The sequence below is a fragment of the Callorhinus ursinus genome, unplaced genomic scaffold (assembly GCF_003265705.2).
Source record: "Callorhinus ursinus isolate GAN/ISIS: 27379988/994484 unplaced genomic scaffold, GSC_fseal_2.0 scaffold9, whole genome shotgun sequence".
In the NCBI taxonomy this organism is placed as follows: domain Eukaryota; kingdom Metazoa; phylum Chordata; class Mammalia; order Carnivora; family Otariidae; genus Callorhinus; species Callorhinus ursinus.
Genome location: NW_027397071.1, coordinates 59743860 through 59765652, shown reverse-complemented (window position 1 = coordinate 59765652; position 21793 = coordinate 59743860). Strand labels below are relative to the sequence as shown.

The window sequence follows — 21793 nt, the reverse complement described above, 5'->3', positions numbered from 1 at the left end:
ACATATTAGCATCTTAGAAGCTGGCCAAATGAAGAAAGGTAACCTGAAACACAGAAAAATCGGGGAAGGGGGAGAGCTAGGGTTTGAGCCCAGATTGCCTGATGCCCATGTTTATGCCACACACACCCAAAGCAAAGAATGGAGAAACTGGGAAGTCCCAAGGCATCACAATAACTATTTCCTACTCTACCTATTCCTATGAAAAATTAGAAGAGCTAAAGATCTTGTCATCTTAAGCTAGCCCCTGCCCATCTGTCCAATGAGAGATTCAGTGGCTTTCAAACCTTTTTGACCTGACTCAAAAGAAATGCACTTTACATTGTGATCTGGTCCATAATACACACATACATATGTAACTGAAATAAGCATTTTATGAAAGAATACTTAGCTTTACTATCCGCAGTGCACTTTTTCTGTTCCATTTATTTTTTTTAATTTTTTTTCTAAAGATTTTACTTATTTGACAGAGAGAGCACAAGCAGAGGGAGAGAGAGGGAGAAGCAGGCTCCCTGCTGAGCAAGTAACCCGATGTGGGACTCGATCCCAGGACCCTGGGATCATGACCTGAGCCGAAGGCAGCCACTTAACTGACTGAGCCACCCAGGCATCCCTCTGTTCCATTTAATTATTCTTTTTTATTTATTTATTTTTTAAGTAGGCTCCACGCCCATCATGGAGCCCAACACGGGGCTTGAACTCATCACCCTGAGATCAAAACCTGAGCTGAGATCAAGAGTCTGACAATGGACTGAGACACCCTGGCATTCCTAATTACTATTTTTTAAAGCTAGCTGTGACTCATTAACTGGTTACATGTCTCACAGGTCTTTTTCAGTCCCAATACCCTGTGACTAGCTGAATGGGATATAAAATGGGACAACTAGGGGCACCTGGGTGGCTCAGATGGTTAAGCATCTGCCTTCAGCTCAGGTCATGATCTCTGGTTCCTGGGATGGAGCCCCACCTTGGACTCCTGGATTAGCAGGGAGTCTGCTTCTCCCTTTGCCTCTCCCCCTGCTCACACACTCTCTCTCTCACAAATGAATAAATAAAATCTTTAAAAAAAATTTTTTTAAATGGGATAACTAAAGCTCAGGAGTCTCTAGTCCTGTATCAGTGCAATTGGGGAAAGCTGTGTACCTCTCAAAGCCTCAGTTTCCCCACTGTACCCTGAGAGGACAGACAGGCAATTTCTAAGGGCCACATATGGCCCCTTCAGACTGTGATCCCCTAACCCTAGTGAGAACACTGCTCTTGTGATCTGGAAATAATTTCTGAGAATGGAAAGGTGTGCCAGCTTTGCTTCCTGAGGGGTGGGGTTCCAACTCGGACATCATGTAGCCCCCTTGTCCTAGGCCAGGGTGGCAGAGAGTCTGAACAGAAGAGTGTGAATATGTCAGTATGAGTTAGCTGCTCAGGGAAGGAAGAGACAGACAGGCAAGGAAGCCAAAGGTTCAAAACTCCACTGGAGGGAGGCCTTGCTGGCTCAGTTGGTGGAGGGAACGACTCTTGATCTCAGGGTTGTGGGTTGGAGATAACTTAAAAATAAAATCTTAGGACGCCTGGGTGGCTCTGTTGGTTCAGCATCTGCCTCCCTCTCAGGTCATGATCCCAGTGTCCTGGGGTCCAGCCCCTCCTCCCGTCTGCTTCTCCTCCCTCCCCCCACTCCCTACACAGCCGTGAGTCTCCTCCCTCTGCCCCTTCCCACACACCCCCCCGCGCTCTCTCTCAAATAAATAAAATCTTAAAAAAAAAAAAAAGTCCACTGGAAAAGAGGCACAGTGAGAACCCCAGAAAGAACAAGGGCTTGGGGACTAGACAGACCCAGGTTAAAATCCCACGGACTTGAGGACTGGGGGAAATGACCTCTCTGGCGCTTAGCTCTCATTTATAAAATGGGTTTGAAAATCCCTGGTCCTCTGGGTTGGTGTGAAGGCTAAGTGAAGTAGTGTACTAATCATCCCATACCTGACCCTGCTGTGTGGTCGCTGGCTGGCCGCTTGTGTCCCGCACTAGCCTGGCCCTGCCCTGAGATTGCCGGCGTCGAGCACCGCGCCTAGCACCAGGAGGGTGCTCAAGGGCAGCCATGGAATCCGCGGCGGTGGCTTCGATTCCCGCCCTGCCACCTCGGACATGTCGTGTAGTCTCTCTGAGCACTCAACACCCTCGTGCATAAACTGGGAACGCAGTGAGACGGGTGGGGGAAGCGCAGGACAGACTCGCGCCCAGGAGGCTCCCCCAGGTAGCTCCCTCCTCTCGGCTCCGCGGGTCGCCCTCGCATCCGGTCCCCCCGCCTCGCGCTCGCGCTCGCGCTCCGGCGCCCGCTCCCCCCCGCCCGCCTTCCCGCCACTCTCCACTCCCACAGCTCCTCCGCTCTCCTCCTCCTCTCTTTCCTCATCCTCCTCCACATCCCCTCCCGCCGCGCCCGTTCTGCGTACCTGGTCGCCTTTCCCGGTCCTCAGGGACTCTAGGTCTCTAACTGCTGCGTCTCCGCGCCTCTCGCCGCGTCCCTCTCTGCCGCGCTGCTTCTCTCTGCTTTTTCTCTCCCTCAGTCGCTGTCTTTCTCCGGCTGAGTTCTGTCTCCGTCCGTTCCTCGCTCGCCCGGCCGTCTGGTGGCCCGAGGTGGCGGCGGGCCCCGTGCGGGGCGCGATGAGCGGCGCTTGCACGAGCTACGTGAGCGCAGAGCAGGAGGTGGTGCGTGGCTTCAGCTGCCCGCGGCCCGGCGGCGAGGCGGCCGCCGTCTTCTGCTGCGGCTTCCGCGACCACAAGTACTGCTGCGACGACCCGCACAGCTTCTTCCCCTACGAGCACAGCTACATGTGGTGGCTCAGGTACCGGCCGTGGCGCTAACCCCAGCTTAGAACCCCGCTCCAGTCTTAGCCCCTCACCGCACCCTCCGTCCAGCGCGTGCTAAACCCTCAGTCCTCACCCACGTGCCCACCCCAGCATCAGCATCGACCGCACCCGCCCTTTAGCCCTTCAGGCCCAATACTGACCTTTGCTCTCACCCCGTCACCAAGCCAACTCCCTCTGTAACCCCTTCCCCCATCCTGACCTGAACCATTATTCAGATCCAAACTTGAACCTCACCCCCAACTCCACCTTGGAGAAACTTCAGTCCATCCCTACTCCCAGTGTCATCCTCTGCCACCCTGAACCGAGCCCCACATTACACACCAACCCTCTCCCTGATACAACACTCCCATCTCCCACATTACAGGAAACCCAAACTCTACCCTAATCCAAGAGCTCACCAGGGTCCCCATCCTAATATTAGCCTGACCTCATCCCTGACTTTACTCACTCCCCAGTCAATATCGATCACCAGCCCCAACCTCCCCGAGTCCTCAAGGCAACCTACCTCAGCTCTCCTCCCCACCTTGACTCCAAATATGGTCTATCCCTACACCCAGACCTCATCCCCAAGTCTTACTCCTCACCTCATGCTACACCCCAAGTCAATCCCAGCCTAGCTGAGGCTCAACCCTTTCTTCCTCCTATTTAGTCATTCTTTCAGCTACCCTTTACTGAACACTTAGCTGTGCCAGGCAGGGGGCCGGTACTGGGAATCTACTCTACTCCCGAGCTAAAGCAGAGGACCAAGGAATCAGAGCTGCATGTAATGTCATAATGCCACAGCAGAAGCCAGCTCAGTATAGATTAATAGAAGAGTAATTTGAGTGAATCCCCACCCAAAGGACCTCAGTTTCCTTGCCTGTTCAAGAAAGGGGGTGGATAGGCCAGTGCTGACATTCCTGGAACCAAGAATGGTGCTGAGAGGGCAGTGGGTCTCAGTTCCTAGCCGTCTCCAAAGGCCTCACCCAGAAAATAGGACCTAAGCCTGAGCCTGCTCTGGGAAATAGGTACTGGCAAAATTGGAGTGGGCCATCTCAGTAGACAGTGATTTTCCTGTTCCTGGAGGTATGTGACCAGAGGCTGCATACCCTCTGGGTGGGAAAGGACATTCTGCCAAAGAAACCTCTCTGAGCCTGTCTTTATGTAACTATCAAATGAAGAGTATGATAAATGATGGCCCTGATTTCTGACTAGGACCAAAGAGATAAAGAGGTGAAATCAACTTGACATATGCCACTGACATTTATAGATAATCACTTTTTCTAGACTGCTCAACCTGTAATTCTAAAACTATTTTCAGATGGCCAGGTTTTCCAGTCCTGCACATTCGGCTACTATCTGTAACCTGAGGATTTAATTTATTCTCTATTCAACCATATATTCATTCACTCCTTATAGCCTTTGCTTTGTGCCAGGTGCTATGCTCGGCAATAGGGACACAAAAATTAATTATTCCCTGCCCCTGAGGAGCTCATCATTCATTCAGAGAGATATGACATGTACCTAGAGTATAACAATGGAGTATTTGCTGAAGACCCACTGTGTACTTAACACTGACCTGGGTGCTGAAATATGGTAGCACTGACCTCCCTTAGAGGTATAGAGACAGTGTAGAACTTTGGGGCTGATTAGAACACGGTCAGTCCAAACCGTGGCTCTGTCACTTAATAGCTATGTGAATTCAGCCAAATTATCTCCAAAGCTCTTTTCTCATCTTCAAAATGGCAATTGTACTACCTGTCTCATGGAATTGTTGTGAGGATTAAGTGAAATAATGCATGTGAAAGTGACTAATACATACTACATGTCCTCAGTAGAAGGGAGTTTCTTTCCCGGCTTCACAGGTGGGAAAGTGAATCTTGGAGTATGAAAGTGAGTTGTCCAAGATCTTCTAGCGATATCTTTATAGACTGAGATTTAAAGAACATCACCTAGGATGAACCAAGAGTTAGATGTATTCACACATTCACAACCCTGGCATGTCTTCTATCCATTTTACAGATGAGAAAACTTGAAAGTAGTTAAGTTACTCTCTGGTAAGGCCCTGCTTAGAGCAAGTGGCAGAGCTGGGATAAAAACGCAGGCCTGTCTGGCCAAAGTCCGGGCTTGTCCTGTGGCTCAACTGTCTAAATCTAGCCTGGCTCTCTCATGACCCCCTTCACTCAGATCATTTGAAAAGACACTCATTGACCCTCTAGTATCTTCTGGGCACTGTGCTGGCCCTTGGAGACACACCCCCCCTCAGCACCTAGCCAATATCCCCTCCCTCTTCTAACATCTCCTTCCCTCTAACACCCCTGTGGTCCCTCCTGTTGCCTTTGCCCCTCGTGATATGTGGAGTGCTTTAGTGGTTCAGACAATGAGGTGGAGGGTTGGATGGGGTGACCTCTGAGGTCACATCACATGTCAGTGTGCTCCTGTTCTGTGACCTCAAGGGCAGTTGAAAGGTTTAGGCCGCAGGGCTGACTCTTCCTAGGCTTGGACATAACATGGTTCATAAACATCACAGACAGTTACAAAGTGGAGGAGAGAACCGGAGGGTCCCCCAGGACATCTAGGTAATCGATGTTCTTTAAACCCTTCTGGAGTGCTCCACTGCAGGGTGGAGACCTTGTTTTGCTCTCAACTCCATTTGGCCTTTTTCATGAAAGTTGGTCCTTAACAACGTAAGATCTTCAGGTAAACAACTGTTTCCTTGGGTAGTACTCAAGGAGAATTGCTGTCTTTAAAAGTGTGTCTCAGGAAGTGAAGACTCCCTGTGGAGAAGCAGCTGGTGCTATCACATGTCTGGTCCACTTTCTGAACACCCTTTATCAGCAGCTCTGTTTTTTACCAGGATGTGAGCCAAAAGGCAGCAGCCTTGCTGCAGGGCAGAATCGGTTGTCAGGCACTGTGTGTACACCACCTCATTTAATCTTTAGGGACACCTGGTGAGATAGGAACCTTTACAAATGAAGAAAACGAAGATCAAGAGATGAAGGATTTTTCAGTTTATATATGACAGAACCCAGATTTGAACTTAGAACAGCCTAACTCAAAAGCCCTAACAGAGAATTTGTTAGACCGCCTCTCCAATTCTCTCCTAGGGGTCACAGTGTGTTATCTCTCTCTCTCTCAGAGTTATGGATCTGTGAACTGCCTAGAAGGCTAGCAGCTCTTCAGTTTCCCACCCAGGGCAGGAAACTCTAACTTCACTGAAAAGTGTACTCATCCTAGTATTCTTTTTTTTTTTTTAAGATTTTTTTATTCATTTATTTGACAGAGAGAGACACACAGCGAGAGAGGGAACACAGCCGGGCGAGTGGGAGAGGGAGAAGCAGGCTTCCCGCTGAGCAGGGATTCCGATGCGGGGCTCTATCCCAGGCCCCTGGGATTATGACCTGAGCTGAAGGCAGACGCTTAACGACTGAGCCACCCAGGCGCCCCTCATCCCAGTATTCTTTATAAACCCACGCAGTAATAGAGAACTTACCACCTCTCGAGGCAGTCCATTCACCTGGGGACAACTCTAATCATTTAAAGTTCATCTTTGGGGGCGCCTGGGTGGCTCAGTTGGTTAAGCGACTGCCTTTGGCTCAGTTCATGATCCTGGAGTTCCGGGATCGAGTCCCGCATCGGGGTCCCTGCTCAGTGGGGAGTCTGCTTCTCCCTCTGACCCTCCCCCCTCATGTGCTCTCTATCTCATTCTCTCTCTCAAATAAATAAATAAAATCTTTAAAAAAATAAATAAATAAAGTTCATCTTTGGCCAAGCACAGATGTTTCCCCTTGGAGCTGCCTCTGTTGTTCCCAGCTCTGTCCTTGGGGCCTGGTTCCTCTGTCCCCAGACAGACCATCAGAGACAGCGCCCGCTCCCTGTCTGACTGCTAATCTGGGATATCTCCTGCCAGCTCTCTCACCCATTCCTCAAAGGACCTTCCTTTTAGAGGGCCCTTTCCATCCAGGTGGTCACAGATGTCCCATGTAAAGTATGGGGGCCCAACCGGAGCCCAAGCCTTCCAGATAATAGCCTTATAAACAGCATATCTTGAAAGGGGAAATCATGTTTGATTAAAGTACTTATAAGAACTAAAAGGTACTACATGCTCAATATGGAAAATGTGGAAAGGACAAGGGAATCATGGAAGATCTAGTGTCTTAGCTTGGATTCCCCAAAAGACTTAGAAACAAGGATTTGAGGGCAAGTGGTTTTATGGAAAGCCATCCTAGAAAACATGGGTTGCGCATGGCAAAGTGAGGCAGGGAAGGGTAAGAGCAAACGATAGTGGGTCACCAGTGAGGGTTACTGGAGCTTATGCCTGCTGAGCTCTGCCAGCCCATGTAGAAATTACACCTCAGAGTCATCCCACCTAAGGGCCAGGAAACTGGGTATTCACACACAATTTGTGTCAATCATTGGTTCTGTGTCAATGGGAGAAGGGAGGCATTAATTTTCCTGCACTTCTCACCTGCTCAGTGTACAGATGGAGACTGTTCTGGGTCCAAAGAAAGCCCTCAGGCCAAGGGATATAGATGCTGGCATTTGAAACCCTGGCCAGAATATTCTATAATTACAAGACCCCATGGAACACGGCCAGGACATCCACAGCCTGCACTACAACCAGAGACAGCCTGTTAGCATTTTGGTGTATTTCTATCCAACCTTACATATGTATAATTATGTATATATTTATTTAAGTTGGAATTATGCTATATATTTAGTATCATGTCCTACTCTTTTCACTTAGCATTATCTCATCAGAACTTATCCTTGATCTTTTTTTTATTTTATTTTTTAAAGATTTTTATTTATTTATTTGAGAGAGAGAGAGCACGCACAAGCAGGGGGAGCAGCAGGAAGAGGGAGAGGCAGACTCCCCGCTGAGCAAGGAGCCCGATGTGGGACTCGACCCTGGGAACATGACCTGAGCCAAAGGCAGACGCTTAACCGACTGAGCCACCCAGGCGTCCCTATCCTTGATCTTAAATATTATTTGAAAACATGTTTTTAATGGCTCTAAACTAATCCATTGCAGGGGTGTTCAATAATTTATTTCGCCATGGGAAGACAGATTTTCCAAAGCTCTAAGGTGATTCTGTTTAGTGGAACTTAGCTATCAGCTAGCTGGGAAATAAGTCACCAGCTAGCTGGGAGCAAAATCTGGCAGAAGTGGCAAGGGCAAAAGTCTGGAGCTGGGGTCAGGGCGAGGGGTGGACAGAAAAGCTGGTGAAGAAGTCATAGACAGGAAGGGCACACAAACAAAGCCTGCTGCCTACCTATCCGCTACTGTTGGGAGAATATCTCACAGTGCCTGACACATAGTGGGTACTCAGTAATATTTACTAAATGCTTACTATGTGCCAGGGCTTCTGCAAAGGGAGGACAAAGCTGATTATTTATGGTCTGATTCTGCCTTCAAGGAACACATGAGGAATATGTTGAACACCTACTATGTGTCAAGAATATTACATATAGGGCGCCTGGGTGGCTTAGATGGTTAAGCGTCTGCCTTCGGCTCAGGTCATGATCCCAGGGTCCTGGGATCGAGTCCCGCATCAGGCTCCCTGCTAGGCGGGGAGCCTGCTTCTCCCTCTGCCTCTGCCTCTCTCTCTCTGACTCTCATGAATAAATAAATAAAACATTAAAAAAAAAGAATATTACATATATTAGTCATCCTTACTATACCACCTGTGAAGTACTGTGTTTTGGGTTTTTTTTAAGAGTTTATTTATTTACTTAACAGAGAGAGCCCACACAAGCAGGGGGAACGGCAGAGGGAGAGGGAGAAGGGGACTCCCCGCTGAGCAGGGGAGTCTCAATCCCCAGGACTCTGGGATCATGACCTGAGCCGAAGGCAGACGCTTAACTGACTGAGCCACCCATGTGTCTTTGTGAAATACTGTGTTTTGTTCATTTTCACTTTTCAGACAAAGAAGCTGAGGCTCAAAATGTATAATAACTTCAGCAAGATCTCAGAGTGAGTTGTTACATACCTGGGTCCTAACCCAGGTAGGTTTGGTTCCAGCCCTTTGCTCTTTCCTGCCACATTGGGCTGCCTGACCCAGTGGGAAGTGCTAAAGGCCCTGAGGGAAGTGTCCTGGGTGGATTAGCTGGCATGGGGTGGGCAAAGGAGAGAGAAAGATGGCCAAGGAAAGCATTATTGAGGTCAGGAGACATTTGAGATGGGCCTTCAAGGACAGGTAAAACTAATGTGGGGAGATGATTGGGAGGAATCATATGAAGCAGGAAAGACAGTGACTCCCAAATGAGCCAGGAGGTGTTGTCTGGAGACCAGGTGACCAGGGTCTGACTTGGGGGCAGAGGTGGCAAGGTTGGAGGGTGAGGGAACAGCAGTGGGGAGGTCTTCTAAACATGGAGTCCACACTGGCGTGATGACCCAGTGGAGGGTGAGTTGGAAACTACCTGGAAGGAGGTTGGAAGGACAGCTGGTTTTTAGCTAAGGCCTACTATGTGTCTTGATTTTTAAGAAATAGCATCATGGGGAGGGCTCTTTAAGACCATCTCCAGCTCCCTGGGGTGGGATGCAGGTTGAAGAAAGTAGGGAGGGAAGGAAAAAACAGGAAGGGAAACACAAACTGAGTCCCAGTTACGTGGTGGCACTGACGCAAGTCATGTTACATATGTGGTGAGTCCTGGGCACACAGCTAATGCTCTGTCTCATGCTTAGGCCCAAATGGCCTAAGGCAAGTAGAGACAGAACAAAAGTTGAAGCCAGCCTATGCCTATAACACCGACAATACTTCACGTATAACGGGTTGCCTCTGAAGTCCCCTCCCGACACTCAGCTCCCTCTGGTCTTCTCTCCCCAGCATTGGTGCTCTTGTGGGCCTGTCCATAGCAGCAGTGGTTCTCCTGGCCTTCATTGTCACCGCCTGCGTGCTTTGTTACCTGTTCATCAGCTCTAAGCCCCACACGAAGTTGGACCCAGGCTTAAGCCTCCAGCCTCCAGGTAAGAAACAGACCTCATGATTTCCTTGTAGTAAACAGACTAGCACCTTTACAGAGGGGGGGATATTTCGATGATGTTTGGAACATTTGCCTTACGAGAGTTCCTAGAATATTCCGAAGCAGCAGCACATTTTTTTAGGAGGTTCACGATCTGAACATTTTCATCCCAAACTCTTCATGTGCTCAGTGTTTATCAAAATAACTTGACATAGTTAGCATTCTATTTGTTTTTTTTTTAATTTTATTTATTTATTTGAGAGAGAGAATGAGAGACAGAGAGCATGAGAGGGAAGAGGGTCAGAGGGAGAAGCAGACCCCCCGCTGAGCAGGGAGCCCGATGTGGGACTCGATCCCGGGACTCCAGGATCATGACCTGAGCCGAAGGCAGTTGCTTAACCAACTGAGCCACCCAGGCGCCCAGTTAGCATTCTATTTGTCACACAAAGATTAATCCATCTTGTGGATTTTCTCAGACAGTGTTTTCAAATTCTAGCCTTAGGGAATGAAAATTGATTTTAATATTATCCCAAACAAAATAGAATTAATAAGCAAAATTTGCTGCTCTCCAGCAATTTGTTCAGAAATTAAGTAGTTATTTTTCCATAATCTGAATTGCTGGACTACCTCCTCCTTCGTTATTAGTGTAGGCCCTCTAGAGCCTCAAAAGGCCCCCCCCACCAAAAGGGTTGCTTTTTCATAAGTATTGCACACATTTTTATAAACTCTGCAAGGTACTGTGAAAGATACAAGTGCCTACTAGCAAGTGATCTTTCTCTGTAGTTTGGTAGACAACACTCAAAATGAGTATTATTATCTCCATTTTACAGATGAGAAAAATCAAGGCTAAAACAGATTAGATTACTTACTAAAGTGTCACAGCTAATAAATGGTAAGGCTAAAATTCAGCCCCTGTTTTTCTACCTTGAATCATGTTCTTTCTTCTGCCTACCACACTGGGTCTGGGCAGATATATAATTAAGTACAAAATTGTTTAATACCAAATGTAAGGAGAATTTCAAAAAGGAGAGTAGATTTGAATGAGTGCTGAATTAGCAAAGGAGTTGGTTGAGTAAAAGGAGAAAAGGCATTCCAGGATAGGATAAATAACGGGTAAAAGTGTGTGGGCAGTTCTGAGTAAGACCTGTGCAGTGACCGGGTCATTCACCCTGGGGCACCATAGGAAATAAGGCCAGGCAGGAATTTAAGCTAAGCAGAAGAAGCAGGGGTGGCAATTAGAGCAGTAGAAAGGTGGGTAGTAGCTAAATTTCAGAGAACGACAGAGAGGGCTTTTTTAGTTGTAAAAGATTAGTTTTCCAACTTGACATCAACTTGTGCAACAAACAACAGCACAAGAACCCTTCTCAGATCCTGGTGACAATAAATAACCCTGCTGTTGCTGAGCATTGAAAAGCAGGAAGGATGGCTTTTGAGGGTAGAAGGATTCTTCTGGCTCCCCTTGTAGTCAGGAACCTGGGAAGCAGTGGCTGGGGAACAGGAAGAAAGCCTGAGCATAGATCCAGACAGCCCAGGGAGACCAGAGACAGCCCAGGCTTCAACTTTTATAGAGAAAAATCATAGAAGTTAATGAAAGGCATAAAAGAACCTATCTCATGAGATACGGCAGGTATGTGGATAGAAGGCTCAATATCATAGACATACCAGTTCTCCCCAAATTAATTTATAAATAAAATTCCCAAGAAAACATTTCATGGAATTTGTCAAATTAGTTCTAAAATTAATCTAGAAGAGTAAAAGTGCAGAACAATTTTGGAAAAGAAAGAGGAGGGACTTGCCCTATCAGATAACAGACATTTTTAAAAGATTTAAGAATTGTCCACTTGATATTGGCACAGCAATTGACAGATAGAATTGGGCAATGCGGTGGTCCTCAGTGGGGTGTACATTTGCCCCCCCACCCGACCACCCAGGGACATTTGGCAATGTCTGGAGACATTTTTGGTTGTCGCAACTGGGGAAGGTATCTCTTGGTAGAGGCCAGGGATGCTGTTAAACATCCTACAATACAGAAGACAGCGCTCCACAGCAAAGAATTATCCAACCCAAAATGTAAATAGTGCCAATGTTGAAAAACCCTAGAACAAAAAGAGAGTCTAGGGGCGCCTGGGTGGCTCAGTCGTTAAGCGTCTGCCTTCGGCTCAGGTCATGATCCCAGGGTCCTGGGATCGAGCCCCACATCAGGCTCCCTGCTCAGCGGAAAGCCTGCTTCTCTCTCTCCCTCTGCTGCTCCCCCTTGCTTGTGTGTTCACTCTCGTGCTCTCTCTCTGTCAAGTAAATAAATAAAATCTTAAAAAAAGAGTCTAGAAACAGATTAATTAAAATATAGGAATTTGAATAAAACATTTAATTTTTTTAAATAAGGGGAAAAATTGGGAAATTTGCCTTCATCAAATGCAAATAGTCATGAAATAAAAATAAGACAGGGGTGCCTGGGTAGTTGAGTCAGTTAAGAGTCCAACTCTTGATTTCAGTTCAGGTCATGATCTCAGGGTCATGGGATGAAGCCTGAGTGGGCCTCAGTGCTCAGTGGGGAGCCTGCTTAATATTCTTTCTCTCCCTCTGCCCCTCCCTGCCCCACTCCCTCTCTCTCTCTTCCTCTCAAAAAAAAAAAAAAGACATCATACATGACGTTATAAAACAAGTGATGGACTGCAGGGATATTATAAATGTAAAGATAAATACACACATGTAAACAATCCTCATTATTCACAGAGTTGATACTTGCAAGTTTGTCTACTTGCTAAAATTTATCTGTAACCTCAAAATCAATACTTGCTGTGCTTTTGAGGTCATTTGTGGATGTGGACATGTGAAGAGCAGCAAAAAATTTGAGTTGCCCTATCACACACATTCCCAGCTGAGGTTAAACAAGTCTACACTCTGCCTTCTTATTTTCAGCTCTCATACTGTAAACAAGTGTCTATTTAGTGCCATGTTTTTTGCATTTTTGTGATTCTTGTTAACTTCACTGTTTAAAGTGGCCCCCAGGGCGCCTGGGTGGCTCAGTTGGTTAAGCGACTGCCTTCCAGTCAGGTCATGATCCTGGAGTCCCGGGATCGAGTGCCGGGATCGAGTCCTGCATCGGACTTCCTGCTCAGCGAGGAGCCTGCTTCTCCCTCTAACCCTCCCCCCTCTCATGTACTCTCTCTCTCATTCTCACTCTCTCAAAATAAATAAACCTTTTAAAAAAATAAATAAATAAAATAAATAAAGTGGCCCCCAAATGTAGTGCTGAAGTATTCTCTCCTGTTCCTAAGCATAAGAAGCCTGTGATGTACCCTGTGGAGAAAATACATGTGTTAGATAAACTTTGCTCAGGCAGGAGTTATAGTGCTGTTGGTCATGAGTTCAATGTTAATGAGTCAATAATATATAATATACTATATATATAGTATAATATATATATTATATAATAATATATATACACTAAATATATATACTATATATATACTAAACAATGTGTCTTCAAACAAAACACACAAACAACAAATTTATGTATTGGTCAGTTGACAAAACTGTTGTGACCAGAGACTCACAGGCACCTAACCTTGTATTTTCCCTAACAGCAATGATTCAGCATTCGTTAATTCAGTGTCTGTGGTAACTTTATAGACTATAACTACTGTGAATAATAAGAATCAACTATATATAAAATAGAGATGAGGCTGATATCCAGAATATATAGGCACACCTTTAAACAAATGAGGAAAACATAATTTACAAAAAAAGAAATACAAATGCTCAACACATATGAAAAAGTGCTGCTCAACCTTATTAATAATGAGAAGAATGCGGGGCACCTGGGTGGCTCAGCTGGTTAAGTGTCCAACTCTTGAGTTCTGCTCAGGTCATGATCTCAGGGTTGTGAGATTGAGCCTTGCGTTGGACTCTGAGCTGGGTGTTGGGAGCCTGCTTAAGAGTCTCTCTCTCCTTCTCCCTCTGCCCTGACTCCCAATAAAGAAAGAAAGAAGAATCCAATTTAAGGATGATGTAACTTTTTAATTTTTTTAAAGATTTATTTATTTATTTTAGAGAGAGAGGGGGGAAGATGTATTTATTTGGGAGAGATTGAGAGAGAAAGAGAGTATGCGCACAAGCGGGGAGGGGAGAAAAGGAGGGGGAGAGAGAGAATCCTCTAGAAGACTCCCCACTGAGTGCTGAGGGTCACTCAGTGGGCTCGATCTCACAACCCTGAGACCATTACCTGAACTGAAATCAACAGTTGGACGCTTAACCCACTGAGCCACCCAGGCGCCCCAATTATATAACTTTTTATTTTTTTATTTTTATTTTTTTAAAATATTTTGTTTATTTATTTGACAGAGAGAGAGACAATGAGAGAGGGAACACAAGCAGGGGGAGTGGGAGAGGGAGAAGCAGGCTTCCCTCTGAGCAGGGAGCCCGATGTGGGGCTCGATCCCAGGACCCTGGGACCACGACCTGAGCCGAAGGCAGACGTTTAATGACTGAGCCACCCAGGCGCCCTATATAACTTTTTTAAATGATTACATTGGCGGGGTACCTGGCTGGCTCAGTCAGAGGAGCATGCAACTCTTGATCTTGGGGTCGTGAGTTCAAGTCCCACACTAGGGGTAGTGATTACTAAAAAAATAAACTTAAAAAAAATCAATTAGGGTGCCTGGGTGGCTCAGATGGTTAAGCATCTGCCTTCAGCTCAGGTCATGATCCCAGGGTGCTGGGATCAAGTCCCGCATCGGGCTCCCTGCTCCTTGGGAGCCTGCTTCTCCCTCTGCTTCTCTCTCTCTCTCTCTCCCTCTGTCTCTCATGAATAAATAAATAAAATCTTTAAAAAAATCAATTACATTGGCAAAAGTCCCAAAATGGATCATATTAATAGTGAGAAATTTGGGTGTGAGGAATTGATACTGTCATATGCTACTGGTAAGAGTATAAATTGGCACAACCACTTTGTGGACCAATTTGGCAAATCTGTTTAAACTAAAAATATCTATACCCTATACTCCATAATTCCACTTCTAATTATCTGCCTTAGAGAAATAGTTGTACTAGGAGAGGACTTGTACAGAAAGCTCCATGATAGCTTGTCATATTCGAAACAAACTAAATGGCCATCAGTAGAGGAATAATGAAATACGATATCACAGTTAAAAGGAATGAACTAATTCTAAATAGACCACCTCATTTGCTCTTCACAGTAACTGGGCAGAGTATAGATCTTATTACTATGCATTTTACAGGTGAGGATTCTGCAGACGGGGACCTAAAGTCACCTAGTGAATGAGTGACAGAGCCAAGTCAGCCTACCCACTCCTTTGTCTCCTTATCCCTGTGCTGTGACAAGGAAGTCCTCACTGTGTACCAGACGCTGAGACTTGACATGCACGATCTCATCTCATTTTCCCAACTATCCCAGTGCAGTAGATATTATTGCCCTCCGTCTTACAGATGCAAAAGGCAGGTGTCAGGGAGGTTAGATGATTTGCCCAAGGGCTTAAAGCTTATAAATCGTGGAACTGGAATTCAAACACGTTTCTTTTTGTGTCCCCAAAGTCCCATTCTTTCTGTGTCACCAGGCCCGGTCTGTGGGGTGCTCCTGCTTGTGCCCTGCTCTCCTCCCCTCTCCCCATTTTATCCCCCCAAACCTTTCTGACTCAAATGAAATATAGTTCATGCCTTGGCCCTGTGAATGAAAACCACCCTCCTACTCTTTGCCGCTCAGCCACCAGCTGGATTATCCAGTCTCTAGGGTTTGAGACAGCTTGTGATCTTGCTTTTTGCTTCTTATTTTTAAGATGTAAAATGCATTTCCTGACCTTTTACTAAGTGATAGATTTCAGCTCTCTCTGCCTTTTGCCCAAACTCAGCTCTTAGTTCCTCCCCTTCATTAAGTGCCACGCTCTCCTTCCTCTGAACTCACAGCATCTACCAGGAGCCTCCTGTCCCTCCTGCATCTGAGACAGTTTACAGACCCACTGTCTTACATTCATCAGAGCTTTACCTTTACAAAAATGTTTCATTTCTGTCTCCCTCTCTAGCAGGACATGTGCAGAGATCATTAGCCCCATTGTATAGCAGAGGAAACCATGGGTTAGCCAAGGGAAGTGCATTAGCCAAGTCCACACAGCTAGTGAGCTTGTGTTGCTGAGGAGTCAACCCCGATCTCCCAGATTCTAAAGCCTACAATCATTGCACTGTATCTTGGGGCCATGATATCTGACTAGGGGGCAAGAGCAGAGCGGAAATGGACCAGAGTTTCTGAAAATAGGTTCCTCCTGCTGCCCAGGCATTCTGTACTATCCCATCACTTCCACTCCAACCCCAACCCCATCCCCCAAACTCAGGATGCAACAAAGACCGTAACTTTCTTACTCTGGTACTCTGTGAGGAACTAGCTTGATCAGAAGGGTGACTGAGTTCCTACTGTTGTGCTGGGCGCTATGCTTTAAACACCTTATCCCATTTAACCTGCTCAACTACTCTGCCAAGTGGCTATTATCAACTCTATTTTGCAGATGAGGTAATGAGGTAAATGTAGAGGTGATATTCCAACCTAGACACATTTAATAAGAGACAAAAAAAAAAAACGGGGAAAATGTTAGGCAAGAGTTCAGTTCTCCCTCTAAAAGGTGTTGGTGGGAGATCCCTAATCAGCCATTCTCACCATCCGTCAGCTTGGTGTTTTCATAAAGTTAAACATACACTTACTCTATGTATTAGCTTCCTACAGCTGCTGTAACAAATTTCCACAAACTTGGTGGCTTAACATAACAGAAAGGCATTATCTCACATTTCCGGGGCCCAGAAATCCAAAATCAGTCTCACTGGGTTGAAATTAAAGGCTCCAGGGGAGAATCTGCTCCTGGCCTTGTCCAGTTTCTGGTGACTGCCAGCATCCCTGTGCTTGTAGCTGTATCACTGCAATCTCTATGTGTCTCTTTACATCACTCTGTGTGTGTCCCTCTCCCTTTGCCTTTCTCTCATAAAGGCAGTGGTGATGGCATTTAGGACCCACCCAGATAATTTAGGATAAGCTCCTTATCTCAAAATCCTTAATCTGGGGCACCTGGTGGTTCGGTTGGTTAAGCGTATGCCTTTGGCTCAGGTCATGATCCCAGTATCCTGGGATCGAGCTCTGCGTCGGGCTCCCTGCTCAGTGGGGAGCCTGCTTCTCCCTCCCTCTCTCTCTCTCTCTCTCTCTCTCTCTCTCTCTGCAGCTCCCCCTGCTTGTGCTCCGCCCCCCATACCCTCTGTCAAATAGTAAATAAAATCTTTAGGAAAAAAAAACCTTAATTTAATCACATCTGCAAAATTTTACCATATAAGGTAACATTCACAGGTTCCAGAGATTAGGACCTAATATCTAGGGGCTACCATTCAGCCCACTGTACCATGCAAATCAGCAATTACACTCCTACGTATTTATCCTGGAGACATGAAAATGTATGTCTGCGCAAAACTATACATGAATGTTCACAGCAGCTTTATTTGTAATTGACAAAAACTGGAAACAACCCAAAAGTCCTTCAGTGAACAAATGGTACAACCACCCAATGGAATATATGCAGCCATAAAAAGGAATGCACTATTGATACACACAACAACTTAAATGGGTTTCAAGTGTGTTATACAGAGTGAAAAAAGCCAATCTTAAAAGGGTGTATACTATATAGTTCCATTTATATCACACTTCTGCTATGACAAAATTATAGTGATGGAGAACAGGTTAGTGGTTACCAGGAGTTAGGTTTAGGAGGAAGGTACAAGTATAAAGAGGAAGCATAAGAAAGTTTCTTTGTGGTGATGGAAGAGTTCTTTATCCTGACTGTGGCAGTGATTATATAAATCTACATATGTGATAAACTTTGACAGTACCATACACCAAAAAGAAAAAAAAAATACATATAAAAACTGGTAGGAATTGAATAGGATTTGTAGTTTAGTTAATCATATTGTATCAATGTCAGCCTCCTAGTTTTGAAGTTATTCTATGGTAATTTAAGATGTTATCATTGGGGAAAGCTACCCTAGGTGAAGGATAAGTGTACTATTTTTGTTACTTCTTATGAGTCTTCAATTATTTAAAAATAGAAAGTTCAAAACAAAACAAACAACAAAAAAGGAAATTTATTGGCTCAGTGGGTGAGAAGTCTAAAAATAAGGTAGGCTTTATGCATGGTTTGAATAGAAGTTCACTATGTTGTCAGGTTTGTGGCTGTATCCTATAAGATTCTTTCAACTCTACCGTCTATTTTGACTTGGCTAACTCCTCAGGCTGACTTTTCTTATGGTAGAAAGTTGGCTACCAACAGTCCCTGGGGTCACCAGCTTTTTGTTTCCCTCTAGCCAGGAGAAGAAAGAGGAAACTATCTCTTCCTTCAAAGTGGGGGGGGGGGCTGAGCTCTACTCTGATTGGACCATTCAGGTCATGTGTCCACCCCTAAACCAATCATTGTCCCCAGGGAAATGCTATGCACCCATTACCAATCCATGTGGCAAAGGAATGGGATTATCTGATTGGCTCAGATCAACCCTACTCCTAGAGCTGAGATGGGACAAATACCACCCAAATATAATTGCTATTACCAGATGGGAAGAGGTGGAATGAATGTTACATAGTCAACTCCAATGTCCAATATAACTACCTTCTTAAAATTCACTCTTCCCCTAGTTTCAGAGGCATCATTCTTCTTGGGTATCCCCAATCAATGGAGCTTTCTAGACAGAGAAGGTATAAAATGTCATTCCAGGCAGAAGAAACAGCACAAGCAAAAAATCAGAGATGTAAAGGAATGGCGCTATTTAGGGCACAATAAAAACCTTGGTGTCGCGAACATCGAGTTCTTAAGGGAAGAGTGATAGTAATGAAGCCAAAGAGAAGGAAAGGGACAGTATGTGAAGAGCCTTGAATGCCACCCCAAGGATGACAGGTAATGGGAAGACATTGAAGGCTTTTGAGAAAGAACAGTACATGGACTCACTTGACTTTAGAAAGCTCTCTCTGGCTACAAACTGGAGGGTAAACTGAAGGACACCCAACTAGAGGGTGTTCCAGTGGTCTGGGAGGAAGAAGATGAAAGCCTGACTGAGGGTGGTGGCCCTGAAGATGTAGAGAAATGGGTGAATATGGAAGATGGTAATTGGTGGAATCAGAGGGACTTGGTGACTCACATTTCCGGCTTGAACAGTTGATAATGCTATTTTTTTTTAAAGATTTTATTTTAAAGTAATCTCTATACCCAACATGGGGCTTGAACCCACAACCCTGAGATCAAGAGTCTCATGCTCCACCAACTGAGCCAGCCAGGTACCCCTGAACGCTTGATACACATTTTATCCAAAAAGGCAGGAATGCTCAATTGTGTCAAATGCTCCTAATACGTCAAGGGAGGTAAGGATTTGTAAGTGACTGTGGGATTTAGTGACAAAACGTTTTGAGGTATGTTGGGAGCAGAAACCAAGTAAATTTCGGCAGAATAAGTCATGAACGAGAAGTGGGGAATACTAATGCCAAGTGAGCCTCCTTTCAAGCTCATATACAGAGGAGGAGAGGATAAATCAGTAGTGTGTCATGGAATCTATTCTTAAAGAAGAGAATAATATATGTTTTAAATTTTTCCAGCACTTTTCTGCATGCTAACTGTGTATCCTCATCTGTATCCTCATCTATAAAATTAGTTTTTAATAGTACCTACCTCATGGGTTTATGGTCAAGGTCAAGTCTTCATTTTTTCCTAACAATTATTTATTGTCTGTCTCCCCCACTAGACTTTAAGTTCATTAGAAGCACGGACAGCTCCTAGTGAATGATGTAGTATGTTGTTAATAAATATTTGTTAAGCGAATGATGCATTTAAGACTGAGTGAGTCCTGCCCAAGGTAAGCACTCAGGAAACTTAGCCAGGGTGCATGTGACTGTCAGGGAGGAAGGTAAGAGGAATGCCTTCGGCTTGCTGTTTTCCAGACCCCAAAGAGGAGGCGCCCCCTGACTGCCAAGGTGGAAATGCAAGCAATTCGATGGAGGTGCCAGGAGTGAGCATTCTTGGACAGAATCACCCCTTCCTGAACCCATGGCTAGACTGCAATGAGCAGCAGGCTGTGGACCCCAAACGTCTGCTCCAGCACTGCTTCATGGCCACAGTGACTGCCAGTGACATCCCAGGCAGCCCTCAGGAGGCCCTTGTCCCAAATCTAGATCCATGTGGACCAAACCCATAAATATCCAATAAATGCCTCTACACCATCCTTTTCTGGAGCCTCTTTTCCATGAAAGGTGGGGGTGGGGATGAGCAAAGGGACTTTGGAGACTGGTAGGATAAATGAGGGCTTTTCCCAGCAAACCCACCCAGGCCCTGCTTTGGACCCAGTTATACTGCTCTGCCTGGCCTACTGTGGGTCAAAGAGAGTTTAGACATGAATCCTAGGGAAATGGTCAGTAACAATTCCAGGCAATCAGGGGGAAGTCTGGGGCCTGTGGAGGCTCAGAGGAGCCCCTCACCTAACTTAGGGAGTCAGAGAGCTCTGACTTGGTCTTCCTGCCACAGAACAGGTATACTTAGGATCCCCCAGGAAGATGGCTGGGACCCAGAGGCAGGTGTCTCCTACTTCTGCAGCTCTGCCATGAGGAATAGAATGAAAAGGAGTGTAGAGTTTGGTGGGGGGGATTAAATTACTTAGTCCACGCAAAGTACTTAAAACAGTGTTGGCTCGGGCCCCTGGGTGGCTCAGTTGGTTAAGCGACTGCCTTCGGCTCAGGTCATGATCCTGGAGTCCCGGGATCGAGTCCCGCATCGGACTCCCTGCTCAGCAGGGAGTCTGCTTCTCCCTCTGACCCTCTTCCCTCTCGTGCTCTCTATCTCTCATTCTCTCCCTCTCAAATAAATAAATAAAATCTTAAAAAAAAAAAAGAACAGTGTTGGTTCATGGAAAGCACTATGTGTTAGCTATCATCATCATCATTATTGTTATTGTTATTATTTTGTTGTTAAGGAATCTTAGGGTAGGATGGCTGACTGCCACCCCTTTCCTGGCTGTTCTCTTCATCTTAATTTTGGCAGTAGCTTTAGGCTTTGCTTTGGAAGTGCAAGGCAAGGACTGAGGAGACTCAGTGGCCACTGAAAGCAGATCTCAACATTTCTGACAGTGATATGAACTGCTGCTAGATTTGGCAAAGGTAAAATGGCTACTCTTAGATATTTGTGCATGGGGTCTGAGCCAGCCAAGGGCACACGGTGGGGTGACAAGGCAGGGTGAATCACCTGCAGAAGTGGCCTAGGCCAGAAGTCGAGAGACATTGGTTTTGGTCTTCATTTGTTGTCTTCTGTGTGTATAAGTGTGTGTGTGTGTGTGTGTGTGTGTGTGTGTGTGTGTGTGTGCGCGCGCGCACGCGCGCGCATATATGTATCTTTTATTTGCGTGTGTGTGTGTGTGTGTATGTGTGTTTTATTTTCAGTGCTCTAAACCAAGCACCTTTGTCCACTTATCATACATCCAGCAGTGTCTATTCTATGCTAGGACTCTCATGGATTACCAGAAACAACAGGGAATCAGCCAGAGCTGCTACCCTCAAAGGGATCCCATGGAGGGCAAGGAGAGCACACAAAAGGGAAGTGGGCCCAATGGTGGCCCCTTATGCAGTCTGAGCAAGGAATAAGTGATGTCTGAGCTGAATCATCAAAGATGAGTCAAAATTTCCAGGTGAGACAAGGTCAGAAGACATTATGTTCAGAGTACAACTTGTTCCAAATCAGAGAGAGCCTAACCCAGCTCAGGAACTGCAAGTTATCTTTTGGAGAGCGAGCTTAGGGTACTTGTGTGTGCGTGTGTGTGTGTGTGTGTGTGTGTGTGTGTGGCACGAGTGGATGACAGACGGGAGGTTTAGTCACTAATGTTCTTCATGACCTTTCACAGGACAGATCCTGTCTCTCTTCTTAGTATCCCCATCAGTAAATTTCAATTTTCCTCTGAATTTCCTGTGCTGAGCCTTCCAGGA

General features: G+C 45.8%; 1 protein-coding gene and 1 non-coding gene across 2 annotated transcripts; one reads left to right on the top strand and one right to left on the bottom strand.

Moving 5' to 3' along the window:
* The first annotated feature begins 1781 nt into the window (after nt 1–1781).
* SHISAL2A (shisa like 2A) lies at nt 1782–20265 on the top strand. Its single transcript, XM_025871631.2, has 4 exons — nt 1782–2242; nt 2553–2831; nt 9666–9805; nt 19766–20265. Exons 2-4 carry the CDS (start codon nt 2650–2652, stop codon nt 20017–20019), a joined length of 576 nt encoding a protein of 191 aa, XP_025727416.1. The 5' UTR covers nt 1782–2242; nt 2553–2649; the 3' UTR covers nt 20020–20265.
* On the bottom strand, nt 19038–19110 carry TRNAK-CUU (transfer RNA lysine (anticodon CUU)). Its single transcript has one exon. It is a non-coding gene; the product is annotated as a tRNA-Lys (tRNA).
* Nucleotides 20266–21793: the final 1528 nt, after the last annotated feature.

Coding starts and splice junctions, on each gene's coding strand:
- SHISAL2A (XM_025871631.2), top strand. CDS start 2,650: ATGAGCGGCGCTTGCACGAGCTACGTGAGCGCAGAGCAGGAGGTGGTG. Junction 2,832..9,665: donor AGCTACATGTGGTGGCTCAG/GTACCGGCCGTG, acceptor TTCTCTCCCCAG/CATTGGTGCTCTTGTGGGCC. Junction 9,806..19,765: donor CTTAAGCCTCCAGCCTCCAG/GTAAGAAACAGA, acceptor GCTGTTTTCCAG/ACCCCAAAGAGGAGGCGCCC.